The sequence below is a fragment of the Bufo bufo genome, chromosome 7 (assembly GCF_905171765.1).
Source record: "Bufo bufo chromosome 7, aBufBuf1.1, whole genome shotgun sequence".
Classification (NCBI taxonomy): Eukaryota; Metazoa; Chordata; class Amphibia; order Anura; family Bufonidae; genus Bufo; species Bufo bufo.
Window position 1 is genome coordinate 111,735,199 of NC_053395.1, and position 17,751 is coordinate 111,752,949.

The 17,751-nt window shown below is 43.1% G+C and overlaps 1 protein-coding gene across 3 annotated transcripts in view; it reads right to left on the reverse strand.

Annotated features, from left to right (window-relative positions):
- ORMDL1 (ORMDL sphingolipid biosynthesis regulator 1) overlaps positions 1-17,751 on the reverse strand; it is a 261,792-nt gene that overhangs the window by 208,992 nt on the left and 35,049 nt on the right. For all 3 annotated transcript variants that reach the window (XM_040440516.1, XM_040440518.1, XM_040440517.1), the window contains exon 2: positions 1,170-1,350. In XM_040440516.1, coding sequence (XP_040296450.1) covers positions 1,170-1,343 — 174 coding nt within the window. In that variant the 5' untranslated portion in view covers positions 1,344-1,350. The remainder of the gene's footprint in view (positions 1-1,169; positions 1,351-17,751) is intronic.

Below are 17,751 nucleotides of genomic sequence, written 5' to 3' on the forward strand. Positions count from 1 at the left end.
GGCAAATGTGGTATTTTTTTTATAAATAAAAATTAAATATTTTGATTCAAATTTAACCACTGTCATGAAGTACAGTATGTGACGAGAAAACAATCTCAGAATGGCTTGGATAAGTAAAAGCGTTTTAAAGTTATCACCACATAAAGTGACACATCAGATTTGCAAAAAATGGCCTGATCCTTACAGGGTTTCTACCATCAGAATTACTGTTATGTAGCTGACTGACATTAGCGATGCGCTAATATCAGCACTACATAACAGTATGTTTTTTACATTTCTCCCTGCAGCCGTTTTGGTAAAATACACACTTTTATCATATGCTAATTAGCCTCTAGGTAGATTCAGCACCTAGAGGCTCTACTCACCCTTTATCCCACCCAGGTCCTCCGTTCTGCCCGTCCCGCTCCTCTTGATTGACGTCCAAGTTCCATGCACCGTTGATGAAATCCCACGCCTGCGCCGTTCACTTTTGTATTCGGCGCAGGCAGTGAGTGAAGGCCGCGCTCCTGGTGCCGGAATCCTCACTGCGCCTGCGCCGACTATGTCACAATGAGAAAGCCGGCACCAGGAGCGCGGCCTTCACTCACTGCGCCAAATACAGAAGTGAAATTTGCTTTTAAAATTCTAAGCCTTATAACATCCTAAAAAATAAAGTTACATTTACAAAATGATGCAAATATAAAAGCGGACATATGGGAAATGTAAAGTAATAACTCTATTATGGGGTATTGCCATCTGCCTTAAAAGCAGAGAAATGTAAATTTTGAAAATTGCATATTGTTCCAAATTTTCTGTAAATTATGGATTTTTTAATAAATAAAGGTGAATTATATTGACTCAAATTTACCACCATCTTGAAGTACAATGTATCACGAGAAAACAAAATCTCAGAATGGTTTGGATAAGTAAAATAATTCCAAAGTTATTACCACTGTGGGGATTCGCTCTGGTGACACATACCTTCCATCCACGATGATTCCAGGTACCTTCTTACACCACATAAAGTGACATGTCAAATTTCCAAAAATGGCCTGGTCAATAAGGTGAAAAATAGCTAGGTCCTTAAAGGGTTAAACTGATATTCAGTTACTTTCCTGAATGAAGTTACTCTTTCAGGTATTCCTATTTTGGGCTCAAAGTACTAACAAGCAACTGTATCAAGAACTTACCAAGTTGTGAATGACATTAGTCAAGGTCCAAGCAACAGGAACACTAAAGAAGGGAATGCTGAGGAGGACAATGTGTAGCATGCCAACTCCCAAAGCGTACGTCAGCCACATTCCACGACTGTTCATTACCCTCGTATTTGGGTTCACCTCACTGTGTGCTACACCCACATTCATTATTGTTCTGTAAAAGTGGAGAGCCGAAAAAATTGTTACTTTTTATTTTCTTGTCATATAATTAACTAGCACATTGACTTCAACATGAATGAAGATGCCATCGCCTGTTGCCTGCACAGAAATGAACTGGGCAGAACATATTTTGCCTGCTGCTTATCAATAAACATAAGAGCAAAGTCATTATTCATTGGAGACATAAACAGAACCATGTATAAGAATTTGAAGGGGTTCTACACCTTTTGAACAAATTTCCCTGCGGACCTGTGGAGGGAAGCATACTTACCTGCTCCCTGATGCTCAGTTCTGGCTCCTTTGTTTCATGGCACTCTGGTCCCTGCTTGTCGACTTCCGGCATGCACAGGTGTCACGTGTGCCACTGCAGTCAATGACTGTCTGTATCAATAACATGCACCTGAAGAAGCACATGACCCAGTAACATGCCAATTGGTTGATTTCACCATTGCAGCTAGTCATTGGCTGCAGCAGAACATGTCGCTTGTCAACTTCCATGCCGGAAGTTGACAAATGTGGACAAGAGCGCCGCAAACTGAAGAACCCAGAACTGACCTCTGTCCACAGGTCTGGTGGGGACCCAAAACTTATTCAAAAAGGTGTACAACCCCTCTAATTTTTTGAAAATTACATTTTTCCCCTTTATTTTTCTTCCTTTTGGCCACTTTCACATAGCTAGTGATTCATGAAACAGCTACATTTCCAAGTCCGCCCAGGAAATAATGCTGTGAATACAGGACGGTAGAACCACACATTACGCAAGGAACTCTTCATTTGTACGGTCATGGAGCTCTACTATTTTTGCTTTCATTCCAATACAAAAGTACAGAGAGGATGAACAGGACAGACTGTGGTAATAGAGACTGCATACAAGTGCTGCTGCTCATTAGCCACATCCCCCACCCTGCTCTCTATGTCAAGTCTTCTTATGAACTGCATTCCTACAGAGATTCAGCTGAAGATCATATTAAACTGTATTCAAAATAATAAGCCCTGACAAGTAAAGCAGAGAGGAGGATGAGGCAGCTCTGTAGCTCAGTGTTCTGAAGTAACTTGTCCTGCTGTGTGATTAGGACAGCTTTTCTGTGAACTAGGGCTGCAACGATTAATCGAAGTTATCGATAATATTCGATAACAGGATTCATTGCCAACGAATGCAGTTATCGAATAATCGGCCGATTCGTTGCTATGCGGGGCGGGAGCGGGCTGTCAGGGTCCTTAACCAGCAGTAACTTTTACTTGAACTTTAACTCAGCGCATCTTTACTAACTTACAATGAAGCTCCGATGCGGGCGGCGGCGTTAAGTCACTTACTCACGTGACGCGCCTGCTTCATTCATGAAGTGGGCAGAGCAGGCGCGTCACGTGAGTGAGTAACGTTACGCCGCCGCCTGCTACTGGAACTTCATTGTATTTGTAAGGTAATAAAAGATAATAGAGCGGATTTAAAGTTCAAGTAAAAGTTACTGCCAGTTAAGGAATAGTCTGAATACTGATGTGGCCGGTGTATTGGGAGATCTGTGAATGGCACTGTTATGGGGTGGGGGATCTGTGAATGGCACTGTTATGGGGAGGGGGATCTGTGAATGGCACTGTTATGGGGAGGGGGATCTGTGAATGGCACTGTTATGGGGAGGGGGATCTGTGAATGGCACTGTTATGGGGAGGGGGATCTGTGAATGGCACTGTTATGGGGAGGAGGATCTGTGAATGGCACTGTTATGGGGAGGAGGATCTGTGAATGGCACTGTTATGGGGAGGAGGATCTGTGAATGGCACTGTTATGGGGAGGAGGATCTGTGAATGGCACTGTTATGGGGAGGAGGATCTGTGAATGGCACTGTTATGGGGAGGGGGATCTGTGAATGGCACTGTTATGGGGAGGGGGATCTGTGAATGGCACTGTTAGGGGAGGGGATCTGTGGATGGCACGGTTATGGGGGGGATCTGTGGATGACACTGTTATGGGGGGATCTGTGGATGGCACTGTTATGGGGGGGGGGGATCTGTGGATGGCACTGTTATGGGGGGGGATCTGTGAATGGCACTGTTATGGGGAGGAGGATCTGTGAATGGCACTGTTATGGGGAGGAGGATCTGTGAATGGCACTGTTATGGGGAGGGGGATCTGTGAATGGCACTGTTATGGGGAGGGGGATCTGTGAATGGCACTGTTATGGGGGGGGATCTGTGCACTGCTATGGGGAGGGGATCTGTGGATGGCACGGTTATGGGGGGGAATCTGTGGATGACACTGTTATGGGGGGATCTGTGGATGGCACTGTTATGGGGGGGGGGGATCTGTGGATGGCACTGTTATGGGGGGGGATCTGTGGATGGCACTGTTATGGGGGGGATCTGTGGATGGCACTGTTATGGGGGGGGGATCTGTGGATGGCACTGTTATGGGGGGGGGATCTGTGGATGGCACTGTTATGGGGGGGATCTGTGGATGGCACTGTTATGGGGGGGGATCTGTGGATGGCACAGTTATGGGGGGGATCTGTGGATGGCACAGTTATGGGGGGGATCTGTGGATGGCACTGTTATGGGGGGGGGGATCTGTGGATGGCACTGTTATGGGGGGGGATCTGTGGATGGCACTGTTATGGGGGGGGGGGGGATCTGTGGATGGCACTGTTATGGGGGGGATCTGTGGATGGCACTGTTGGGGGGGGGGATCTGTGGATGGCACTGTTATGGGGGGGGGGGATCTGTGGATGGCACTGTTATGGGGGGGATCTGTGGATGGCACTGTTATGGGGGGGGATCTGTGGATGGCACTGTTATGGGGGGGATCTGTGGATGGCACTGTTATGGGGGGGATCTGTGGATGGCACTGTTATGGGGGGGGTCTGTGGATGGCACTGTTATGGGGGGGGGGTCTGTGGATGGCACTGTTATGGGGGGGGGGTCTGTGGATGGCACTGTTATGGGGGGGGTCTGTGGATGGCACTGTTATGGGGAGGGGGATCTGTGCACTGCTATGGGGAGGGGGATCTATGCACTGCTATGGGGAGGGGGGTCTGTGGACGGCACTGCTATGAGGAGGGGGATCTGTGGATGGTACTGTTATGGGGAGGGAGATCTGTGGATGACACATAGCATACGATGCTATATAGTGTCATCCACTGATCCCCCTCCCATAACAGTGCCATCCACAGATCCCCCTCCCCATAACAGTGCCATCCACAGATCCCCCTCCCCATAACAGTGCCATCCACAGATCCCCCTCCCCATAACAGTGCCATCCACAGATCCCCCTCCCCATAACAGTGCCATCCACAGATCCCCCTCCCCATAACAGTGCCATCCACAGATCCCCCTCCCCATAACAGTGCCATCCACAGATCCCCCTCCCATACCAGTGCCATCCACAGATCCCCCTCCCCATAGCAGTGCAAAGTTCCCCCACCCCATAACAGTGCCATCCACAGATCCATTCCATAACAGTCCCATCCACAGATCTCCCTCCCCATAACAGTGTGTCATCCACAGATATCCCCCGTAAGTGTGATCCCCATAACAGTGTCATCCACAGATCCCCCATAACTTGTCTTTTTTACATTGTAATGAAAAATATTAATTCCTAAATTTGTTTTAATATGGCCTTAGAACATAATGTTTCAAGAAAAATCATTTAAACCCCTTTTTTTGTCATTTTGGTGTTTTTTCCAGATTAATCGATGAAATTATCGACAACTAATCGATTATTCAAATAATCGTTAGCTGCAGCCCTACTGTGAACTAATAAGATGGTGGCCATTTCATTTCTCCTAATGATTGCTCTCTAATATTCATGAGTCCACCACGAGAAGGACACTAAAAAAACCAATGGTGTGCAAGGTAGGCTTGCAAAAACAAAGCCGCTGCTCTCCAAAAAGAGTATTGCTGCCTGTCTACAGTCGTGGCCAAAAGTTTTGAGAATTAGATAAATATTGGAAATTGGAAAAGTTGCTGCTTAAGTTTTTATAATAGCAATTTGCATATACTCCAGAATGTTATCAAGAGTGATCAGATGAATTGCATAGTCCTTCTTTGCCATGAAAATTTACTTAATCCCAAAAAAACCTTTCCACTGCATTTCATTGCTGTCATTTAAGGACCTGCTGAGATCATTTCAGTAATCGTGTTGTTAACTCAGGTGAGAATGTTGATGAGCACAAGGCTGGAGATCATTATGTCAGGCTGATTGGGTTAAAATGGCAGACTTGACCTGTTAAAAGGAGGGTAATGCTTGAAATCATTGTTCTTCCATTGTTAACCATGGTGACCTGCAAAGAAACGCGTGTAGCTATCATTGCGTTGCATAAAAATGGCTTCACAGGCAAGGATATTGTGGCTACTAAGATTGCACCTCAAGCAACAATTTATAGGATCATCAAGAACTTCAAGGAAAGAGGTTCAATTCTTGTTAAGAAGGCTTCAGGGCGTCCAAGAAAGTCCAGCAAGCGCCAGGATAGTCTCCTAAAGAGGATTCAGCTGCGGGATTGGAGTGCCACCAGTGCAGAGCTTGCTCTGGAATGGCAGCAGGCAGGTGTGAGCGCATCTGCACGCGCAGTGAGGCGAAGACTTTTGGAAGATGGCCTGGTGTCAAGAAGGCCAGCAAAGAAGCCACTTCTCTCCAAAAAAAACATCAGGGACAGATTGATCTTTTGCAGAAAGTATGGTAAATGGACTGCTGAGGACTGGGGCAAAGTCATATTCTCCGATGAAGCCTCTTTCCGATTGTTTGGGGTATCTGGAAAAAGGCTTGTCCGGAGAAGAAAAGGTGAGCGTTACCATCAGTCCTGTGTCATGCCAACAGTAAAGCATCCCGAGACCATTCATGTGTGGGGTTGCTTCTCATCCAAGGGACGTGGGCTCACTCACAATTTTGCCCAAAAACACAGCCATGAATAAAGAATGGTACCAAAACACCCTCCAACAGCAACTTCTTCCAACAATCCAACAACAGTTTGGTGAAGAACAATGCATTTTCCAGCACGATGGAGCACCGTGCCATAAGGCAAAAGTGATAACTAAGTGGCTCGGGGACCAAAACGTTTACATTTTGGGTCCATGGCCTGGAAACTCCCCAGATCTTAATCCCATTGAGAACTTGTGGTCAATCCTCAAGAGGCGGGTGGACAAACAAAAACCCACTAATTCTGACAAACTCCAAGAAATGATTATGAAAGAATGGGTTGCTATCAGTCAGGAATTGGCCCAGAAGTTAATTGAGAGCATGCCCAGTCGAATTGCAGAGGTCCTGAAAAAGAAGGGCCAATACTGCAAATACTGACTCTTTGCATAAATGTCATGTAATTGTCGATAAAAGCCTTTGAAACGTATGAAGTGCGTGTAATTATATTTCACTACATAACAAACAACTGAAACAAAGATCTAAAAGCAGTTTAGCAGCAAACTTTGTGAAAACGAATATTTGTGTCATTCTCAAAACTTTTGGTCACGACTATACAGTTTGCTAAAGATCACATGGACTATTGAAGGCTATTGAAACAATGTTTTATGGACTGATGAAACCAAATTTTAATGAGAAGCATTAAAGGGGCATTCATCAAGACTGGCATATCCATATGCTAGTCTTGATCACTCTGCTCTGGAGTGAGATGCTCGCAATTTATTAAGAGGCAGTTTCTAACATAAATTATAGTAAATCCAGCAGGCTGTGCAAAGCCTCGCACATTCCCGCGATGCCATGCCACCTTTTCTTGGCACTTTGGAAGTCGCAAATGATGGTGGACATACGCTGGAGATCAAAATTAGAGAACAACATACAGTACAATCTCCTAAATGTCAAGGTAACTGCCTAGTCCTATTTGAAATTATCCAAACAGAAGTAAAAGAGCAGTATTTTAAGCATATTTCATGAGGTACATATATTCTGAAGCACAGTATAAAAAAATTCTATGAGATTTAAAGAACACTGATCAAAATTAGAGAACACTTTCAGATACTTCCCAGTTATTGGTCTTAATCGGGCATCTGGTACTAATTTTCTTAATTATTTGACAAATGCTATTTAACCAACTTTGGAAAATGGTGAGCTGTTCTTAAAGGGGACCTGTCACCTCTACTATGCTACCCTCACTGAGCGTTTCTAAATGTTCATTGGGTTACCCTAAACATATCAATTACACTTTTAATGTCATTTGCAGACGAATTCAATAAGTATTATGCATTTTTGTACTTCCCGCCTTTTATGCTAATTAACATAAGTCATATCTTTCTTGTGTGACCAGAGAAGAGTCATATCTTTAAGCTCTGACTCATCTCAGGGTAATTTGCATATGTATCAAATCGGTTTTTTTTTTTGGAGATGTGCTAGCGGCCATCTAGCAAACCATGTCCTCAGCTCTATATACAAAATCCAGGTGACAGGGTCCCTTTAAGTGACTGAAACCCTCCGGCGGCAAGTTGTTTAGATCAGCCATAGCAAGAGAAGTTGGTTGTTCAAAATTTGTGATTTTTTAGAATATTGCATCTTTACAACTTCACAAACTCATACAAGTCCCCCCATGGCGACTAGTTATTCACGAAAGACAACTGCAAGAGAAGACAGCAAAAGGCTACATGCACACAAACGTATTTTGTTTCCGTAGCGTTTTTTTTGCGGATCGGATGCAGACCCATTTCTTTCAATGGGTCCGCAAAAAATGCAGACAGCACACAGTGTGCTGTCCGCATCAGTATGTCCGTTCCGTAGCCCCGCAAAAAAAAAAAGAAGATATCCTATTCTTGTCAGTTTTGCTGACAAGGATAGGAATTGCTACAATAGATCCACAAAAAAAAAAAAAAAAACAACGGATGACATACGGACGTCATCCTTTTTTTTGCGGACCGCAAAACACATACGGTCGTGTGCATGTAGCCTAATGTGGAGAATCTCAACGGGCAATCAGTTCAACACTGCAGCTGGAATTGTTCACCATTTCAGCACTGAACAAGCTAAAGATCTGTCTCATCATACAGTGTCTCGATGTTTATAGAGTAACTAAACCTTTGAATTAAATTTTAATATGATGTCCCTAATGCCCTAAAAAAAAAAAAAACTTTCCAATATACTTTAATTATTAATTTTGTATTTTTCTTAGTGTTTTTCCTCTCTAAATCGCACCATTCACTTTAAACTCAGTTCTCTGTACACTGCTGAGCTGTCACACAGTGTGAATTTATGAATGGGCGAACAGTAGCGCACATTGCTGCTCCTGCCTGTGTGGAGGATTACTAACCCCTGGCATAGTACATGGGTCGTCTGTACCCATGTACTATGCCAGGATTAGCTGAGCAGAGCAGGCTCCTGCTTCTGCCTGCTCCGCTAAGCTAAGAAAACAGAATATCAGCACATAACTTAGCAGAGCATGCAGAAGCAGGGGCCGGCTCCGCTCAGCTAATCCTAGCATAGTACATGGGTACAGAGTACCCATGTGCCATGCCAGGAGTAAGTAATCCTCCTGGGAGCACGGGAAGAAGCAGCAATATGTGCTCTTGCCCGTACTCCCTGCGATGCTGTTGCCCATTCATAAATTTGAGCTGTCAGCGGTGTACGGAGAACTGAGTTTTAGGCGCACAGTGAATGTTCACTGTGCGCTTTAGGTAGGTAAAACACTCAGAAAAATACAAAATTAACAAATAAATTATATTGGAAAAAGTTATTTTAGGGCATTAACTTTTGCTGAGGAGCATGTTGCATGGACAGAGGAGAAGTGGTCCCAAGTTCACTTTAGTGAGGAAAGCAAGTTCAATTTATTTGGGTCCAATGGGAAACATTATGTTCATCGTAAAACTGGGAAATATTAAACCCAAAGTGTATAAAGAAGTCATTGAAAAGGTGGAGGAAGTGTAATGGTTTGGGGGAATGTCTTCAGTAGGGCCTCATACAACTACACATATACAAAAGTTTTGTGTATTAGATTACATGCTGATATTAGCTACAGTCCCTTTGTAGAAGTAGGTCCCCACTTCTTTCAGTCCAAAACGTATAAAAAGGGGTTAGGGTCCACGCTGCAATAAAGGAAAGCTTAGGGGTAACACAAAAATCACTGGTTCTTTGTATGCTGCTTCTTCCAATCTCCTTCTTACCCTTCCTACTTCGCAGCTTCTTAGTCTCTGAACCAACGGGCAGTAGTGGGTATGCTTCACCTGCATGTAAAATAGTTCACGCTTCTTTATTATACTTACAAGATCGTAATCTTGAACATCACATAGAACATATGATAAAGCCCGACCCGGGTTTCGCTCCTGCTTCAACTGGGGCGTTTCAGTTTCACTTTCGGGTATGGGCGGTATTTATCACGTCACATCCTCTCACTATCTCCTTGCCAGTTTCGCCAATTTATTCATGGCATATTGGGAGCATATATATATATATTTTTTTATATAGAGTTTTTTACATATATGCATATGAGTATATAAAGGATTGAGAAATACTGAAAACAGGCCCAAAATAACGTGGAAATGGTATAAGGGCATTTTTTAGCAATGAGCGAGTGAGAGGATGTAACGTGGTGATAAATACCGCCCATAACCGAAAGTAAAACTGAAAAGCCCCAGATGAAGCAGGAGCGAAACTCGGGTCGGGCTTTGTTATATGTTCTATGTCATGTTCAAGATCACGATTTTGTAAGTATAATAAAGAAGCGTGAACTATTTTACATGCGGGTCTGTGCTATGTTGATACTCTCATTGAAGGGGTGAAAAGCATACCCACTACCGCCCGTTGGTTCAGAGACTAAGAAGCTGCGAAGTAGGAAGGGTAAGGAGGAGACTGGAAGAAGCAGCATACAAAAGAACCAGTGATTTTTGTGTTACCCCTAAGCTTTCCTTTTTTGCAGCGCGGACCCTAATCCCTTTTTATATGTTATACAGCTACATAGCAGAGTGAATGAAAATGTTTAACAGAACTTTCTTAGACAACAAGTGGTTCCTTCCCTGCATTCAAAAATTACACCGGAGTAGTGTGAGAGACTAGTGATGTCTTGTGGCCATAGATGTGCTGAAGTCATTCAAAGCAAAGGCACTTCTTACTAATTGTTGACCGTTTTAACCTTCCGTACAGTATTACAATGTATTGGCTCCGATGAGTCAAAGTTATTACTTCGCGAAGTCTCGTGAGACTTCATATACCAGTGAATTATTAATGTAAAAAAACCTTGATACTGAACCAGAGTTTGGTATCAAGGTTTTTTAACAGTAATAAGTAATTCACGAAGTTATTGTCTTGGAAGACTTCGCGAAGTAATAACTTCGGCTCATTGGAGCCAATACATTCTAAAAGCTCTCGCTCCGTACAGTATAACAACAAAGTTTTATGCGAATCAACTTCAGATGAAGCATCCAAAGTCGATTCGCTCATCCCTAGTTATTTTGTAAAACACTGTTCTAGTAGCATGGTATGGCCATAACAATGAAGATTACATTGTTTCTGAAGAAAATGTGTGTTCATTAATTGTTCTCTAATTGTGATCTCCAATCTATGGCATGGCAACTCTTTGTGATAGAACAGCTCAACACTTTTAATAAAGACCAATCGAAAAGAAGATTTTTAGCCCAAAATGGGTAAAATGCAATCATTAAAAAAAATTGCCCCTGAAGGTGTACATAGCTTTTAAAGGGTAACTGTCATATATTTTTTATTTGCTAGTTTATTAGAGCTAGGCATGTATACCTGAGTTAGTCTGTCAATGATTGTCAAAAGATCTGCAATTACATTATAATAACAGCTTTCATTAATGTCCTCTGTCCCTTTCCACTGCTCCTTTAAAAGACTGGCTAAGAAGACAGGAAGACGGATGGCGGTCCTTCACACTGCATGCCTGCATTAGGCTTCAGAGTGAGGAGGCGTGTCTCTCAGTAATCCAATCTGATTGGCTGTCCGGGAGCTTCTGGCTACAGCAAGTATGTATGGGAAGTGAGGGAAAGCAGTTTTGGCCTCAGAGAACTTGAAGAGGAGACATCTTGAGAAGGTCCCCATATTGTAAATGTTATTTTTTAATCAGATCATTTTTATTAAAAAGGTTTTACATACAGCCAATTATTCAGATTAACCGTACATTATATGACAATAGGATATCAATACATTTAAATCAATCATACTTTATCCAAATCAGCACGTCAATAACACTGCATCAAATAAACTTTTATTAAATCTCCCAGTCCAATGTTTAAACAGCCGTAACTAAGGGAAAAACTCAAGGAAAACAGTGTTATGTGAAGAAACTAAAGATTACTTTATGCATAATGCTGCTGCAGCAGTTTTTAATGAAAACATGAGTTACGCTTTAAGTCGCAAACACGCAGTGTAGGGGTGGGCGATATAGGTGATATAAATTTGGGCCACGATATGGATTTTTGACATATCGCCTATATCGCCGGACCGCGATATGATTGCGCTCTCTGCGCGCACCATTTTCTCCTGAGCCGGCACAGTGGAGAAGGAGGGAGTTCCTCCCTCCCCACTGTGCGCAGCTGCCGCTGACCACCAATGAGGACAGATTAGGAGGAGGAGGGGAGGGACTGTGGCCACTGCGCCACCAATGAATATGCCAGCCATATCCCACAGGGTCCCCCTCCACCCCCCATCATTGGTGGCAGTGGGCAGTTCCGATCGGTTACCATGGCAGCCAGGAGTCACGCTACTGTAGTCCTGGCTGCCATGGTATGTTAGTGAGCAGCATTATATGCACGTGCGCCGTGGCCGCCAGTCGCTCCTTCTTCTGTCTGTCTGGCGCATTGCTAATGCTTATAGCATTAGCAATGCGCCGCACAGACCTATGAGAAGAAGGAGCGACCGGCGGCCACGGCGCACGCTAGTATAATGCTGTTTACTAACATACCATGGCAGCCAGGACTACAGTAGCGTGACTCCTGGCTGCCATGGTAACCGATCGGAGCCCCAGCATTACACCACTGCTGGGACTCCGATCGGAACTGCCCACTGCCACCAATGATGGGGGGGGGGGGGAGGAGGGGGACCCTGTGGCCACTGCCAGCAATGATTAATACTGGGGAGAAAGGGGGGGCTAAGAGGGAGAGGCTGATCAGAGGCTGGGGGGGGCACATGAGAGGCTGGGGGGGCGGATCAGAGGCTGGCTGCCATGGTCAGCTCCCTGCTGTTGTGTGCACAAAGCACAGGGCAGCAGGGAGAGTGTAAAGTCCTATTCACCCTGATAGAGATCTATTAGGGTGAATATGACAAGGGTTCTAGCCCTTAAGGAGGCTAATAGTTATTAAATAAAAAAGTAAAAAAAAAAAAAAAAGGAGTTTAAACCCCTGCCCCCCCACCACAAATATAGAAAACAATATATCGCAATATATTTTGCATATCGCACATGCTTAAAATTATATTGCAATATAGATTTTAGGCCATATCGCCCACCCCTAACGCAGTGTTCAACTTTTTCACACCACTTTTTCCCCCCTCTACATCCCGTTCCCAAAAATAAGCCCACATACAGCTACATTGATGGAAAAATAAAAACAAGTTATGGCTCTTGGAAAACAATTTTCTTTGCATCACCATATTCTTACCCTCATAACTTTTTTATTTTTATGTGTACAGAGCTGTGGGGGCTCATATTTTGCAGGGCAATCTGTACTTTTCATTGATACCACTTTGTGCACGACTTTTATATAATTTTTTATTCACTTAGCAAATCGTCAAATAGCAAATCGTCCATTTTGACTTTTTCCTGATGGTGAACCTTTTAGGCCTCTTTCACACGGGCGATCCAGAGTCATTCATTTCTATGGGGCTGTGCACATGAGCGGTGATTTTCACGCATCACTTGTGCGTTGCGTGAAAAACGCAGAATATAGAGCATGCTGCGATTTTCATGCAACGCAGGCCCCATAGAAGTGAATGGGGCTGCGTGAAAATCGCAAGCATCCGCAAGCAAGTGCGGATGCGGTGGGATTTTCACGCACGGTTGCTAGGAGACAATCAGGATGGGGACCCGATCATTATTATTTTCCCTTATCACATGGTTATAAGGGAAAATAATAGCATTCTTGAAAGGGATTTTTCATAAATCTTACTTTTGCTACATCACAGATTAGACAGATTATACAAGCCTTATCTCTTGTGGAATGCAGTACCTCAAATTAACATATCTCACAACCTCTGGACAGAATAGCAGGTTCCCTGAACAAAAGGCTATTTAACATCTCACCTCACATACACTGACAGCGACCTATGATAGCCTATTCAACTTATCAGCAAGTAGAGAGAAACCTGTTCAATGTAAAATAACCCTTTTCATGTATTGTATATAGCAGATACCAGCATTGTTTAACAAAGTTTCAACTGTATCTTGACAAACATGTTCCCAAGGCCTCCTAAGAAATACCAGGATTGTTCCAATTGGATCTTGAGAGACAATATGCGCCCACCCCCAATAAGCCCTATAAGTATGTGCTGGGAAATAAAGATTTCAGATATTTAACAACCTATGTTAAGTCAGGGCTGGTTATATATCTCCTGATCAGAAGCAGACTGGATATTCGTTGCACAGGGAAATATTCACGGGTTGGAGGTCTGATGCCTCATCATATAACCATCATAAACCTGCCTGAGAAAAACCGCTAACAGTTTGGTGTCAGAAGGTGGGATCCACCAAAAAAACTGTATGGGGTAAGTGATTCTATATTTTTTATATATATTATTACTGCCCTATACTGTAAGAGTGGATTATTTGAACCCGGTAAGCGCTTCTGATAAGCGTCTCCCAGGAATCTGATATTCCTAAAGAAATAGAGGGATCTGATGTCCCGCATGAATCCGATATTCCTAAAGAAATAGAGGGATCTGAAGTCCCGCAGAAATCATTGAGCAGGCATCTCGGCTAAATGCGCGGGGGGGTCCCCGTGACCCCCCATGTCGGCGATCGCAACAAACCGCAGGTCAATTCAGACCTGCGGTTCGTTTCGCTTTCTGCAGTTTCTGATCCCGATCAGAAACTTTAGTATTCCTAAAATATATATGTTTCACCCCCCTGCACCCCTGAATGATTTTATCCCGGTGGGAGGTGCAGGGGGGGTGTTGCGGGCGGTGCAGGAGGCCTTCCCTTGAATAATCGTTGGTGGCTAGTGGGTATACCAGGGTGTCAGCACATTGCTGACACCCTGGTATAAACGGCTGACATCTGTGATGCGATGTCAGCCGTTTAACCTTTTCCATACCGCGGTTCGTACGGACCGCTGTATGGAAAAGGTTAACAGCTCAGGGAGCTCCCTCCCTCTCCCATCGGGGGGCTGCTGTGCCTTTGCAGCCCCCCGATGGAGAGAGCCCCCAGACAGCCCCCCTCCTTACCCTTCCCCGTCTGCGCAGTTTTGGCCACTACTGAGCAGACGGGGAAGGTTCCCATGGCACCAGAACGCCGTGTCAGGCATCCTGCTGTCCATGGTGCTGAACAGATCTGTGCTAAAGGCATAGATCTGTTCAGACAAAGTGTAAGTAAAATACAGTACAAAACACTATATGGTGTACTGTACTGTATTATACAGACATCAGACCCACTGGATCTTCAAGAACCAAGTGGGTCTGGGTCAAAAAAAAAAGTGAAAAAAGTGAAAAAAAAAAAAAAAAAAAAACAACAACATTTATCACCGATTAAAAATGAAAAAAATAAAAAATCCCTACACGTTTGGTATCGCCGCGTCCGTAACGACCTGATCTATACAACGGTCATGTTACTTTCCCCGCACGGTGAATGCCATAAAAATAAAAAAACTATGATGAAATTTAAATTTTGCCCACCTTACTTCCAAAAAAAGGTAATAAAAGTGATCAAAAAAGTCACATGTACGCCAAAATTGTAACAATCAAACCGTCATCTCATCCCGCAAAAATCATACCCTACCCAAGATAATCGCCCAAAAACTGAAAAAACTATGGCTCTTAGACTATGGAAACACTAAAACATGATTTTTTTTGTTTCAAAAATGAAATCATTGTGTAAAACTTAAATAAATAAAAAAAGTATACATATTAGGTATGACGCGTCCTTATCGACCGGCTCTATAAAAATATCACATGACCTAACCCCTCAGGTGACCACCGTAAAAAAAATTAAAAGTAAAAACGGTGTAAAAAAAGCCATTTTTTGTCATCTTACACCTACTTAAGATAATCGCCCAAAAACTGAAAAAACTATGGCTCTTAGACTATGGAGACACTAAAACTTTTTTGGGTTTTAAAAATGGAATCATTGTGTAAAACTTACATAAATAAAAAAAATTGTATACATATTAGGTATCGCCGTGTCCGAGACAACCTGCTCTATAAAATTACCACATGATCTAACCTGTCAGATGAATGTTGTAAATAACAACAAAAAAAAACTGTGCCAAAAAAGCTATTTCTTGTTACCTTGCCGCACAAAAAGTGTAATATAGAGCAACCAAAAATCATATGTATCCTAAACTAGTACCAACAAAACTGCCACCCTAACCCGTAGTTTCTAAAATGGGCTCACTTTTTTGGAGTTTCTACTCTAGGGGTGCATCAGGGGGGCTTGAAATGGGACATGGTGTCAAAAAACCAGTCCAGCAAAATCTGCCTTTCAAAAACCGTATGGCATGCCTTTCCTTCTGCGCCCTGCCGTGTGCCCGTACAGCTGTTTACGACCACATATGGGGGGTTTCTGTAAACTACAGAATCAGGGCCATAAATAATGAGTTTTGTTTGGCTGTTACCCCTTGCTTTGTAACTGGAAAAATAAAATTAAAATGGAAAATCTGCCAAAAAAGTGAAATTTTGAAATTGTATCTCTATTTTCCATTAAATCTTGTGCAACACCTAAAGGGTTAACAAAGTTTGTAAAAATAAACTGATAAGCATAAGGTTTGTCAGTAAGTATTTTTGCACTGAACACAAACATAATCATCCTTTGATAAACCTCCAAATTCAGCTGATCTCACTGTATATTTTAGCCAAGTAAAAAATGGGCAATTCTTATGGTAAGAAGGATCCCACAGAGAAACTGAATTTTGAATTTAGAACTGAAAATCATGTTCCGAAAATCTGCTGCGAATCACTCTATGGTGAAACTGTCTCCTAAAAATGAATTGGGGGAAAGTCCAAAAATGTTTGTCCAGAGGTGTTTAGGTCAATTTTGTACTGATCCTTGGGTTGATAATATGTGTAAATGGACAGAAGGAATGAAATGTACTGACCCGTTCCCAAAAGAAGGGTCTTTTTCAGACTTTCATATGGCCATGATCAAGGGCCTATGTCTGAATGACAGACACTTTTCCATGGTACAAAGGAGACCCTCATTGGAATAAAAAGTATATGAAAACTTGTGGCCAGGCATGGCTATCTGTGCAAAAGTTTTGGACTGACTTGTGCAGTTCAAGTACAAGACAGCAAAGTAAAACCCCCATTGTGACTCCAACTCCTGCCCCACCCCCATATGTGCCATTGTACCCTTTAGAAACAAAATTAACAACAGAATCAGATGATGAGATCTGCGCACACTTGACTCTACCACAGGTTCATGGATTTACAGAACCTGTGGAACAAGTTTTGTCTGAGCATGCTAATCACCTTATTGTACAGTCTGCACAGCCCAGTAGAACAATATATGCAAGGGCATCAAAGATTCAAGGGCTGACCAAAAGACTCTAACGGTCTATGGTCAAAGGGAGGAGTAGTATTTGGATGGGAAGACCCTTCCCAACCCCATGGATAATGAGTCTATTAATTCTGATGCCTAGAGACTTGCAGCAGATACAAGAGGAATATGTGGCAAAACTGATTAAGAAATTAAACATTGACTATGATGATATTTCGCTTTTGTTTCCCTTGCAAACAGGTGCACCAACCCAACCCTCGTCTTACAGGAAAATATGGCGTTGGATTATCTTTTAGCTTCTTAGGGGGGTTTCTGTGAGTTTATAGGAGAGGACTGCAGATACCAGGGATAAAGTCCAGGCCCATATGGATAAGGTCACTGTAATTGAGATAGGGCTATTACAAATGAGGGATAGAATCCTTTCACAGCTTTGGGTGGTTTTGGAGATTTCCTGTTTTCCATAGGTAACTGGTTGAAGGAAATGGGAGTATATACAGTACAGACCAAAAGTTAGGACACACCTTCTCATTCAAAGAGTTTTCTTTATTTTCATGACTATGAAGGCATCAAAACTATGAATTAACACATGTGGAATTATATACATAACAAACAAGTGTGAAACAACTGAAAATATGTCATATTCTAGGTTCTTCAAAGTAGCCACCTTTTGCTTTGATTACGGCTTTGCACACTCTTGGCCTTCTCTTGATGAGCTTCAAGAGGTAGTCCCCTGAAATGGTCTTCCAACAGTCTTGAAGGAGTTCCCAGAGATGCTTAGCACTTGTTGGCCCTTTTGCCTTCACTCTGCGGTCCAGCTC